At 45.2% G+C, this 13390-nt stretch overlaps 1 protein-coding gene across 3 annotated transcripts in view; it reads right to left on the bottom strand.

Annotated features, from left to right (window-relative positions):
* Positions 1-519: 519 nt before the first annotated feature.
* The window catches only part of OCRL (OCRL inositol polyphosphate-5-phosphatase), a 50837-nt gene continuing 37966 nt past the window's right edge, over positions 520-13390 (bottom strand). For 2 of the 3 annotated variants that reach the window (XM_070784160.1, XM_070784161.1), the window contains exons 19-24: positions 7632-7655; positions 4752-4868; positions 3768-3852; positions 3053-3180; positions 2172-2283; positions 520-1966 (exon numbers count right to left, since the gene is read on the bottom strand). In XM_070784160.1, coding sequence (XP_070640261.1) covers positions 1842-1966; positions 2172-2283; positions 3053-3180; positions 3768-3852; positions 4752-4868; positions 7632-7655 — 591 coding nt within the window. In that variant the 3' untranslated portion in view covers positions 520-1841. The remainder of the gene's footprint in view (positions 1967-2171; positions 2284-3052; positions 3181-3767; positions 3853-4751; positions 4869-7631; positions 7656-13390) is intronic. The other variant, XM_070784162.1, reaches the window with a different exon arrangement.

Here is a 13390-nt window from a genome sequence, read left to right as displayed (position 1 = left end):
AGAGAGTGAGCTGGATGCTGCCCACGGCCCCCACCAACCGCAGCCCTGACCACATGAAGGCCCCAGGGGGTAGCCGACTGGGGAATGTGTCTCGGACAGGCACTTCCCTGTCTTTGTGTGACCACCTTGCCCCAGCGTCTATCTATCACCTGCCTCTCCTCAGATCCCTTTCTGACCTAGTGGACATGACAAAACAGTTGTGTTCAGTCGGCCAGTAACTAAGTTCAGCACCCAGCCCCTGACTTATCAGGTCTGCAGCTATTTGGTACCAATAACTTGACTCCTACTTCCATAATTCCCAATCAGGAAAGGTTTTAGGCAGAATATCACAGGATACATACCTTTCTTCCCCCAAAGAACTCAATGCATGAGACAGGGGAGTTGAAGAACCACTCAGTGGCAGTGCTTTCCTGGCTCTCTGCTTCGATGCTCTAGAAGAGTCAGGAGTCAATGCCTAAGACCTTGCACACAGCCTATACACACGGCTCTGGGGTTTCCATGTGAACATGTGACAATGAGTCAACTCAGGGTGGTTTTAATGAAAGAAAACCAGGAGGAAGTCAATTACATCAGGCAGTTTTGCAGTCAGTGGCCGGTTTGCCAACCAACATAGATTAATTTTTTTAAAGGGGCTGCCCCACAGGAGCTTGAGTAAATGACAAGCTCAGAGGGTTGTCTTGGGAGGGAGAGAAGGTGCTTGCTTTGTCCCACTGCACAGTCTCTTTTACGCAGCACTGGACAGGTGACTGGGAGCCGAGGGCAGCTGGCTGCAGAGCCCCAGTCAGTCCTGATGCGGGAGGGGGCGACGGTACGTCAGGAGAGCAGAGAGGGGATTCTCGGGGTTATCCTCAATCCCCCTGCTGGGGGAAGGAACAGTTTCTGTAGAGGCCCACTTGGGGTGCAGCCTCCCTTTTTGACTGTGGTACAAGCGTTGCTCTGGAGGTGGATTTCTAAGTGAGGTGTGGGCCCCACAGACACCCAGGGTTGGTTCTTGTGTACAATTTGCATAAGAACCAAAAGGGATAGTAGGAAGCAGGACCTGTCGAACATGAATATTCTCACTCCTGAAACACTCAAGTGCTTCCACTGTGTGACTCTCTCACATCAATGAGATGTCATCTCTAATAGTCCCTAATGTTCTGCTACTAAGTGTGGTCTGAGACAAGAGAATATGCTTCCACTCATCATAGATCCATAAAAGGCCAATGTCAGGGAGGGGCACAGATACCATTGTGGCAGGAATGCACAAATGCATGTAAAAACCACATGGAGATGGTTAGCTCACTGCTGGAGACACCCAAGGAGGCACTAGCCTCACTGACTTTCTTCGTCATGGTAGTACTAGTGGAGTAGAGGACAAAGGGAGCTACGGGGGGGCGGTAGTGCCAAAGTGCTTTAGACCAAGGACTACGGACAAGTCCGAGCTACGGCAAGTAGTGCTTGTGGGCCTAGAAGGGGAACACCTCAGAATCTAGGTCTCAGGTGCTAAGGACAGTCATGATGGCTGGGATGGAGGGCAACACACACATCCCCAGGTAAAGGAGTGTAAATACAGGTCTCTTTGCCTTATGAAGAGAGAACACAAAAACACCAAAATATGGTTAACTTTGGCTTGGCAATATAAGTCTAAAAGTATCTTGCTGCGTAGAATATGGCAAGGGAGGGGTTAGGAGACTCTTTTCCTTTCACACTAGAAACAGAACTTTTTCATGCCAACAGCCTCGAAATTCTGCAACGGACCCTTCCTGTGGCATGACTTTTGAAATCATTCTGAAATACTCGAGGCCCAACATGTTCTGCCTCTAGAACCTCGGGGAGTAGTAAGAGGAAAAGGCTTATCATTAGTCTTCATCACTCCCAAGTAGAAAAGTCAGAAGGAACTGGGTAGCACGCTGGCGGTCACTTGGAGTCTGTCTTGCCATAAGGTTGGGTGGAGGCCTTAGGAGGAGACTAGTGAAGAGAGTAGCTAGAGGGAGAGAGAAAGAAAAGGGGAAAACCCTCAGTTAGACACAACCTAAGCAAAACCTCAGGGATGGGGGTCAGGGGATGCAGGGAGTGGGAGGAAGTGACTGTTACACGCCTGGACACGAAGAAGGGAATACATGTGTCCCCCATCCACGGACAGTCCTGACCAATGCTCCCGTGTGGCCATTCCTAGGAAGTGTTCTTACCGATCATGTTGGCGTTGACATTGTTGTACTCGGAGAATTTTAAGAGTTCTCGAAGGAATGCCATCAAATAACGAAAAACATTTCTATGGCATCCTGGAAGCTGGGAAATCACCTGTTTTTTTTTAAGAAAAAAGGGGGGTGGGCAGTGAGGATAACATGGAGGAAGGGAGTAAGAAGAGCTCACAGCTGCCATGAAAGTGGTTTATAATTCAACCCTTACATGACCTGTCCCTTGTTGACTCATGACCAATACTACCTGTTGAATGATAACTCACACGGCAGAATGGTCATCCTGTTTGGCCCCTGTCCACTCAATGAGTAGGCCACGTTAACACATAGTCATATGCATGCCCTGCCTCAGGAGCAGATGGGTGTCAGCCTGCTCTCTCCCAACCTCCCCAGGCAGGTGGTGGTGGCATCTGCCAAGCTGAACGGTTTTCTGTGCAATGCCATTTGGCATGGGTGCGAGTGCCTCCCGATACTCACTAGTTTGATTGAGAGGTATTCTCAGTTATTGTGCCTCAAAAGCATTTCAAGATTAAAAACAAACACCGAGAAGACAAAAAGAAAGGCTCACGAGTGGCACCCACCCTTCCTGGTCATGTTGGCCAGAATGCTGCATGTGATCACTTTACCAATCTTACCCTGGAGAAGAGGTGTGCACCCTGCTCAATGGGCTAACTGGAAAAGGGTGGCAAATATAATAGGAAATAACACAGCCTACAGTTGAAGGGTCCCAACTCTCAATGCTGGTGTCCTGCTCTGAACAGATCGAGACCCATCCTAGCACACAGCTGGTTGTCCAGCTGGCTTTGTAAAAATGACTGATTTCTCTGTGGGGGAACTTGCCTCAAACACATTCTCAGAGCAACAAGACTCACCTGTCGGCAGATCCGGGGATCCTGAGCAGAGTCGAGGCATCGCTGATAGAGCTCATAACAGATGACAGGTTCCGGCAGGGCTTCTAGGAAAATGAGCAGTGCCTCAGCCACTGAGTGGTTACTGCCAGCTGGATGGCCTTCTGTCAAGGGAAAGTGGCTCCAGGAAAAAGGCCACACTTAGATGCAATGTGCTCCCTCCCTCAAGCTCCCTCAGGGGTGGTTTTCTTCCTCTTATTCAGGGCACCCTGATCCTAATTGGGGTTTGATATTTTAGTGGTCCAGGTGTGCTATAGCTGAGTTATTAGAGAATTGATCAAACACTCTTGGGAGGTTTGGCCTGACTCGAGAGTCAAGGGAACTTGACGTGGCCTGCAGAATGACAGTTCACACTGGAAACTCATCACCAAGATTTCCCATCCTCCTCCTGGTCGTGTGGTGGCAGGAGTGATCACTGGCCTAAAGCAGAGCAGCACCATGGCTGTTGGTCATATGTCCCATGCAAATTACAATTCATGGTTATCTACCCTTTGATTCCTTTTAGTAAGCATCTCATACAGAGAAAGCGTGAAAGTTCCTAAAGGGAATTGAGAACTGTATAGTCAAAAGACAGTTACGAATAAAATAAATATGGAAAACACAAAAATCACACGCAGGTGGGAAGAAGAGTTTGGGCAAGTACACATCCAGCTTCCTAAGCTTTTGTCGAAAAGGATACGGATTGTCTTGGGAATGCTGGTGTCCAGACAATCAATGATCTGCTGTAACTCCTCCTGCATTCCAGGGGTTTGGAACAGATCCTCCTACCAAAGAGGTTACAATGAATGAAACAGCAAAATGACCATCCCTAAGGTTCTGATGATTACCCAGCGATGAGGAGAGCAGCAGGAAGCGAGGGGAAGGAAGAAGCATCATTCATGATGAGGAACAGAGGTGTGACAATGGCACCTTTTCCCTTTATCATCTCTGTAATCCGTGTGAAATTTTCTTTCAAACTAGGAGATTATCGTCCAAGGTTTCAGCCTGCACCTGACAGGGCAGGGGACTGGATGACTCAACGGGGACATCAGGCATTCCCACTTCCAGGCTCCTGACAGGTACAGAAGGTGGAGTCCAAACAGGGGATCATATCCAAATATTGACACACAGACTGCTAGGGCAGGAGTCAAGGGTATGTCCACACCAAACCTTGTTTTCAAGTTCTGTTACTTTTCCGTAGGTAAGATAACATTATCTTTCAATGTAGGCCAAAGAAAATTTTCTTTTTTGGAAGAATGGGTTGGGGATGGTAGGTATTTTAGATGGGACTGAAAAGTAAGGACAAATTTTTAAAAAATGGTTTGCTTTGGACTTTGAAATCTGCGATGCCAAGGTGACAGCTGAAGCAGGTGCTCCGGACTCAGGTGCTGAGTGGTCCAGGGGAAAGCGTGTGTGGCCAGGGGACAGGGGAGCTCAGTTGGGCTCTACTCTGCCACTACACTTATGCCATAGTCTTAGGTAAATCCCCCAGCCTGCCTGCTTCAGCTCTCACAGCTATACATGGGAATACTTCCACTTGTCCAGGTGCTCTCAGGTGACAGTGCTGTTCTGCAGAAGTGACTTGGGAAAGTTAAAAGCACTATCTATACTGACGCGAGGTACTATCATTTCCCAGTAGACTCAGGTGCCTTCCAAAGGTGCCCGGAGGCCTGCCCTCACTCACCTGGTGACAGGCATATCTGAATAAATGGTCTACCAGGAGCCAGATCTCCTTGGGGACCTTAAGAGGTCTCTCACTGGCACCTTCATCCAAGGGAACCATCTGCAGAAGGGATTTCTCCTAATAGATGAAAAACAGTGAGAGTCAAAAGGGTCTCAATAAAAATTCCTGTGTCAAACCATCTTCCCCCCACTCCAGTTCTGCTTATATGGGTATTACCTGATCTTCAGCTCTTAACACTGTTATTTTTTTTTTTTTTCCTTCCTGGGATGCTCCTGGTCAGAAGGCACTAAATATGGATTTCCACAGTTAAATGATATCCTTTTCTAACAAGACGCTTCACTTAACCGTTAAGCATTCCATCTGGGTTTATTATGTTTCTCACATCGATGCACTGTGCTCTGTAAATCCTTTCAAGGGTGACACTGAGAACCGGCAATACAGTCACGGTCCACACACTACCAGAGACTCACGGACCATTAAGTTACAATTGTCAACAGAGCACTTGGAGAGAGCAGCAGCTACTGAGGTTTTTTGTTGACTTTTAATTTATTCTTCTTTTAGGTCTTACCACAAATATCAGAGCTTGCATTGTTGATTTAAATGGCGTTCTCTGGTCCTCAAGAATGAAAGACAATTCACATTAGACCTACATGCATGAATATTTCAGGCTTGACAGAAGATCTAATCTTAAGGCACTAAAACTCAAAGTCCTAAGATCCAAAAATAGTAAACTGAACACAGCATCCCAAGAGCCGGAAATACCACGAAAAGTCTAGGCTCTGAGTCCAGAAGTTATTCTTTATAGTAACAGCTCAGCAAAGAGTTCTCAGGCCTTTGACTCCATTCACCTAACTTTCTACTCTCTCTTAGATTCTCCTGAAGGAATCTCAGAGGAAAACCCAGAAGCGACATAAGTTAGATCAGTAACTAAACCTGAACTGGAAAATGGGGAATAAACTCAATTATTTCATGTTTATATAAGTCAAATATAAAATATATCACAAAGATTTCTGAAATAGGTTAAAAGGCATCTGAAGGCAGCCTTCATACAAAATCTAGTGCAGAAAATGGTGACCAGTTTTTGGCATCTTCCACCTCCTACACCTCTGGCTTAAGGTCACATATTATGTATACGCAAACTTAGAAAGTGCTGTAAATTTGATCCACAACCCTTAGCTGTGTCACTTGAAGGGAAAGAAGAGAAGTATTTCACTACTTTCAGTGAGTGCATACAGTAGAACAGACAGAGGGCTAAGAAGAGTGTTCTGTTCTTCAACATGCACGGGTGACCTTTTAAAGCCGCTGTGCCTTTCTACGGGCATCAGGAAGAGAAGGAAGCGTGACAGTTGGTTAGCATTTAAAATCTATCTTCTTCACATTCATTTTGTTTCTTTTCTTTCCCTGGGAATCCATCACTTTATATTCACGTCTCCTAGAGCTGCCAGACCTTCAATCATGGCTCATCCATTAACTTCTTTCCACTTGCAAGTATTAAATCCAGGCATCCACATGACACCTGAGCCAAAACACTGTCCATAATGCACTCTGCTCACTTTCTGGACCAAATGCAACACATGTACAGATTCTTCAGCAGAATAAATTATTCAGCACTAGTTCATGTACTTTTTAAAAAATCCGACATCCAATTAGCACTTTTCCTGTACTAAGGCATTAAGGCAACACAAGGCACTGTTCAAGATGAAAAGACACATGGCCTGCTATTAACAGGAAAGGGTTGGGAAGCAGAGCCGTCTCAATCCTTAGTGGTTTAAAAAGGTTAATAAAATGCCACCAGGTTACATACACCATCCACTATCCATTTTCAAATTCACGTGTGCTAATATGAAATGTCATGCTTGTTGTCTCTGAAGTCTAGAGAAAGATTACACCCAAGAAATAAACTTTAAAAAAAGTCCACAAATGATCCTGAACTCTAATTTTTCAAAGAGAAACCAGGCACGCTGTGTCTTCTTTCAATGGGACACATTCAGTGCTTGATAAGTCCATACTCTGTAACCTCCGTGCTATTAACTGAAGCACAAAAACAGTATGCCGTGCCTACCATGAAAACACATTAAACTCCACCAAATGGGGAGGTCACATTAGATACTGTGTGAAAGTGCTTTAAGAATGGTTTTCAAGCCCGTATTTCTCTATTAGATGACCCTGTGTAGAGCTGGGCACCCTCCAGCTTGAGGATGGAGAGGTGGCAAAGCACCACAGAAGGAGTGCTCACTTGGTCCCTGCACTGGGTATGCAGGAGACCCGGGTTCTAGTCCCCTGTGCTCCACACCCTTGATGTCAGGAGCAGGATGACTTCAGTGAGATTCTCAACCTTCCTGGGGTGTCTATTAGAATGGAGACGACATCTTACCCTGTCTGAAGGCAGGGAACTCTACCACATGATCCCTATGATCTCATTCAGGTCTAGGATTCTATTCTATGCTCTATTCTTGACCATATCTGTGCATTCTTTCAGTAATTACTCTTATCACTTCCCCCAAATCACTCTTAAAGAACAGAAATTCACTTCTGCTTTTACTATCATTGAAAATGGAGAATGGCTAAGCGGTACCCTCCTCTATCTTATGAGCTTTCATATACATCAAGACAGCTCTTCAGTTACTTCTCATTTCAAAAAATGGTAATCTGGAACTTTGGGTCCTTTGCTTTTATGTTCTGGGTCTCAATGACTTGGCAGGTGTAGTAAGTATCTTTCCTGTACTTTAGACACATTTAAACACAGCTGGCAGAATTTGGGGGGATTCTCATGGAGTCAGAGGTCTCTGATATGGGAAAGCTGAGGGATAAATTCCAAGGACCATGGTTAAATGTTAACCAAGCACAGGGAAATGCATAATCACCAATGGATTGCATTACCTTTTCTAGGAAGCTGTCTTCTTCCTGAGAGCAGAGCAGGAAAAGAAAGTCATTGACAGATAGAAAATGATTAGAATTAATTTACAGAATTAGAAACAGATCAGTATTATCAGAATGCACTAGCTTACTAGATACATATATTTTAAACAGCTTTAAATTCTGCAAATAAATTCTGTTGAAAATGGAACATATTCTCACATACAAATTTCTCGATTATGCATACTCAATTTTGGGCAGTTTGTTGAGACTATCGCTCAAGAAACATATGTGTGCAGTCCTAGACTTTGGTGTCCATTTGCAGATGTCAGCTGATCAGCCAAACGCCCACTGGGGTTTCCTCTTCCTGCGCTGCTGGGCGGCATCTCGCTCACCCTAGTGCCACTTCAATGGAAGAATGTGGTTGTGAGCCCGAGAGCAGCCATGCAGAAGGAGATGGTGAGCATCTCTCCTCTCCACTGCGATGCCTCTCAGCCTAGCTAGCAGTCTCTCTCACTCCTTTCCCCTGCCTGGTACCCTCTCCCCTCCTCAAGGGCCGTTAGAGTCCCCAAATATGAAGTCTCTCTGAAATACAAATTCATTTCATTCCAGACCTTTGTGGACCATAAGATCCATCATTATCCCCTAGTGTGTTTTCCTACAAGGCATAACAGAAAAAAAGAGAAGCAAAGAAGAGGGAAGAAGGTGTCTTTTTAATCATCTTTGTGTTTCACCATTATTACCATCTAACAAAGACAACAGCAACAATAACTACTGCCACCACTTAAGGGGTATCTGCCATGTAGGGGTATCTGCCAGCAGTAATTGCAACGGGCTCATATACAATGTCATTTAGTCTCCACACAAACGCAAAGTAGATTGTTGGGGGCCAGAGTGAGGTACTCCGCCCGTGGCAAAGGTCATGAGGAAGGAGGCTCGACATACGCAAAGGCGGGATCGAGCCTCAGGAGTCCCCCTGGAAATCCTTGAGCATCTACCCCCATAACCAGAGCCTGCCTACTTTACTACTTTGTGCTCTCACCTACACCTCTGACTTTACGGGGGGCTGTCCCCCACCACCTCTTTCGGAGAAGGAGTTAACCTAGAGCTCCAGTCAATAAAAACTCTTGGGCGTGACAAGAGTGTTTTAACCTACAAACTCCTCTGAAGGTTCTCTAGCCTGCCTGACGGGCTCGTCTGGCCACATGTGATTGCTCACAGCCTCCCAACCGTGAGAGGCACGAGATGCTTTAAACCCTCTAAAAACAGGTTCTTTAGAGAAGTTAGAAAACTATAAGTATAGTGGGCTGATTAGAAATTGTGTTGGTGAAGGGTTTTTCATTTGTTGAGCCAATGTTTGTTGCTAAGTCTCCATATCCCCTGCCCTTACACACATTGATGAATATATAGAAGAAATAAGTATTAACCTTTGATATTAATCACGTTACACCTTAGGCTAACTAAATTCTTTCCTTAACTAAAACCCACTATACCCTCACCCTGTAGGAATGTAACTTTATTTGGGTGGGCGTCTGTTTTGAGAATAATCACCCTTGGAGAAATAAGTGTCCTGGTTGACTGACCACTGTCACAAGGAGAGGGTCATAAATTGTCAGCAGGCCCCCCTGGCCAGAAGATGATGTAACACCCCTAAGACCTCTGTATACATTTGTATGAAGCACCTGACTTTGATGAAAGTCAGGACTGCTGACCCCATGTGACTTTTGCATAACATCTCAGTGTATAAAAGTAGACCATGGAAAATAAAGAATTGGGATCAGTTTCTCGAAATACTGGTCTCCCCATGTCTCTCTCTCTTACTCTGGCTGAGTCTCCATCTGGAGCGCGGAACCCACCAAGCTTACTAATTTTGCCTGGGCTTCTAAGATCCGAACGGGGAGGCCTCAGTGTCTCCTCTCCTTCGGGAGAACGGAAGGACGCCTGCGGCCTACGTAAGTGGTGCAAGCTTCTTGTCTTGAAGTTTTATTGGTCCCCCGCGTAAACCAAGCTACTCAGCCTCTTTTCTCCACTGAATTTTCCTACTGAGCTATCCTCATTCTATTACTCCTTACATCTCTAATTAATATCTAATTGAAGCTATTGTATCCTGATCCTCGCCGACGCCGTCCCCGCTTCGAACTCCCTGGATCAGCCGAGGCTGGACCCCGGCAGGTGGCGCCCGAACAGGGGTAGATACTACTCCCACTTTACAAATGAGGCAACTGAGGCTCTGGGAGATCAAATTATTTGCCCACAGCCACACTCTCAGCTATTAATTGGCAGAATCTGGATTACAACCCAAGTCTGACTGACTCCACAGTCATGACCACTATGCTCCCTTAGGTAACTCAGAAAAGTATAAACTGACTGCTTCCTAGACAGAGAGGTGGAGGAAATTTTCGAGAATGTATTCTATTTTCCGGCAGGCTAAAGACAGTTAAAAGGCAGCAGGGTTAGTGGAAAGAGTACAGGCATGGGTGTCAGGCAGTCCTGCGTATGAATCTTCATTCTACCTCTTAATTCATTTTGTACGGACTGCAGGCAAGCTACTGAACTTCACAGAGCCTCGGTTTCTCCATCTCTAACCAGAGACAACAACATTTACCTCACAGGCACACGGAAGTGGCCTAAAACTCGGAGTAGGGGAGGGGGGCGGAGGGTGTGCAGTGGTTTTGCAAAAGGCCAGCAGCAGGCCAGGTCTCTCAAAGCTCCCTGCACCTCCCCAACAATTCCCAACCCTGTCAGGGGCCACCAAGAACCTGAATAGAAATCCCATGTCTCGGTCTGAGAGTGAAAGGAGAAATCCTGATCTCACCATCAGAACTGTGCAGGAGCTTGGAGGTGGGGAAGTGAGTGTTTCCTGACACTCCAACCAGTGCTGAGTACATTGGTCCCACGTGCCTGTTCCATATGATGGGTAGAGTTTGTAGTATTAGTAGCTACATTATGAGCTAACCATGCTTTTGTAGCATATATACAATGAAATACCATATATAGAATGAAATAAAAGTAATCAGAATAATAGTGATTTATAAAGGATACAAAATTTATAGTATTGTAATTATAATACTTTGGAAGTCAATTCTGAGGGCCAAACATCTAAGTTAACTCAATTTTGGAGTACAATCTTTTTTAAAATTTAGAACTACTTGTTAACAGAGAATCTTCCTGTCTGACAGACTTCTCTATTTTCCCTCCCGTGAATATGTGCCATATGATGTGATGAGTAAAACCAGGCAGAGTTTTTATATATTAACCTGCCAAACCATCAAAAAGGTCTTCTTTGAGCACTATCTACCAGTGCAGACACTGCGTTAAGTGTCTTTGAGGGGTGGTGGTGGGGGCAGGTGTGAAAAGTGAGGCTACAGAGAGGGGAAAGACATGGTCTTTGACTCAAGTTTGCAACTGAGTTGGGGTGAAGAGGCCCAGAATTTATGGCCTGGCATTATTGTGATTCACCAATCTGAGTTCTCAATAAATGGTAAAAATAAATAAATAAAAAATCAGGGGTACAAAGGAAGAAGTCAAACTAGCCCTTAAAAGAATCACAGGATTTTAAAGGGTAGAGATGAGGTGGGGACATTACAAGTGGCAGGGAGGCAGAAAGAAACAAAGGTGGCGAGATTAGGGAAAAGTTGATCATATGGTTCCTGGGGGAGGATAAAGGGGGAATGAAAAAACTATCAGGAAATAAATCTAAAAAGGTATATTGAAGTCAGACTCTGCAGGGCCTTAAATGACAGGTAAAGCAATTTGGATTGTATTCAGCAGGTGTGGGGGAGCCAAAGGTCTGCCTTTAAGCAAGGAAACCATAGGCCCCACAGCTATATTACAAACCGATCAGTCCAACAGCCCTGAAGAGGGCAAATGCAAGGTTAGGGAAATAGAGGCAGAGGGAATCTTTAAAAGGCTAAGGAGGTAGATCAAGTGGGAGAGAGTATGCACCTCACCTAATAATGGGAACATAACTTTTTTTTTAAAAAAATGAATGGATACAAGAGAAAACTCTGAAATCAAAAGGTCTCTGGTACTGGTGGAGGTGCAGCAGACTTACATTGATAGTTTATTCCTCTGGCTGCAGGCAGAAAGTGGGTGTAACTTATACTTATTTCAACTCTAGGTTCAACTCTGAAAATAGAAACATCACTTGCTGCTGCTGCTGCTAAGTTGCTTCAGTCGTGTCCGACTCTGTGTGACCCCATAGGCAGCAGCCCACCAGCCTCCCCTGTCCCTGGGATTTTCCAGGCAAGAACACTGGAGTGGGTTGCCATTTCCTCCTCCAATGCATGAAAAGGAAAAGTGAAAGGGAAGTCGCTCAGTCGTGCCCAACTCTTAGCGACCCCATGGACTACAGCCTACCAGGCTCCTCCATCCATGGGATTTTCCAGGCAAGAGTACTAGAGTGGGGTGCCATTGCCTTCTCCGAGAAACATCACTTGCTGCTGCTAAGTCACTTCAGTCGTGTCCGACTCTGTGCGACCCCATAGACGGCAGCCCACCAGGCACCCCCGTCCCTGGGATTCTCCAGGCAAGAACACTGGAGTGGGTTGCCATTTCTCCTCCAATGCATGAAAGTGAAAAGTGAAAGTGAAGTCGCTCAGTCGTGTCTGACCCTCAGCGACCCCATGGACTGCAGCCTACCAGGCTCCTCCATCCATGGGATTTTCTAGGCAAGAGTACTGGAGTGGGGTGCCATTGCTAGCCCCCACTAAAAAAGAGCATTCTCCTAAGGCAGGCCTACCATTGCTGCTAATAAGTTAGTTCAACTGACTTGATTACTGGCTGCAAAAGGTTACATATTGATCATATTATGATCAACGTTATGTGGCAGCCAAGCCTGGATGGGAAGGGAGTTTGAGGGAGAATGGATACATGTATATGTACAGTTGAGTCCCTTCTCTGTTCAGCTGAAACTATCACAACATTGTCAATGGGCTATACCCCATACAAAATAAAAAGTTCAAAAAAAAAAAAAGGGAAAAGAGCCCAGGAGTCACCAGCGGGAACATTGGCTTATAACAAATACACTGCAAATCATTCTTCACCCCAGCTTTCAGCCTTAGAGGTAATTTCCCAGTAATAAATGCAATGAAAATCATGTAAAAAAGTCATTTAGAGGCAGATTCAAATTTAAAAATAAAAAGCAGAAAACTGAACAGATACTGAAGTTCTAGAAAGGATTCATTCATGTGAAATCTAAAAAGAAACACAAACCTTAAACTTCATAGGGTAAGAAATGGGTCATTAGGTCAGAAAGACAAAATAAACATCTACTAAAGAGATCACTGGGAACAAATTAATCACCAAGTTGTTATTCATGCTATTTCAGATTTTTGATATTGTTCTGTTAATAGACATGTGATGTGCTTAGTCGTTCAGTCGTGTCTGACTCTCTGCGACCTCATGGACTGTAGCCTGTCAGGTTCCTCTGTCCATTGGGATTCCCCAGGCAAGAATACTAGAGTGGGTTGCCATGCCCTCCTCCAGGGGATCTTCCCAACCCAGGGATCAAACCCAGGTCTCCTGCATTGCAGGTGGATTTTTTACCATCTAAGTGGCCAGAAAAGCCCTTAATAGACAGGTCCCCAAGCAAATACAGCTGGTTCCCTCATCCCTCAACTTTTTCCATCTCTGTATTTACAAGCCAAACCTTTAGCTAAATCTGATAGGTTCAAGCTTAGTCTCCTTTCCCACTAGTCCAATCTACATACAAACTAGAAAGTCCCTCCAAATGTGTCTATTTATAACCACCTACTAATGTGACCATTTACAACCACATACTA

The sequence above is a fragment of the Bos indicus genome, chromosome X (genome assembly GCF_029378745.1).
Source record: "Bos indicus isolate NIAB-ARS_2022 breed Sahiwal x Tharparkar chromosome X, NIAB-ARS_B.indTharparkar_mat_pri_1.0, whole genome shotgun sequence".
Taxonomy (NCBI): domain Eukaryota; kingdom Metazoa; phylum Chordata; class Mammalia; order Artiodactyla; family Bovidae; genus Bos; species Bos indicus.
The sequence above is the reverse complement of the archived record's forward strand: the minus strand, read 5'-3'. Positions and strand labels throughout refer to the sequence as shown.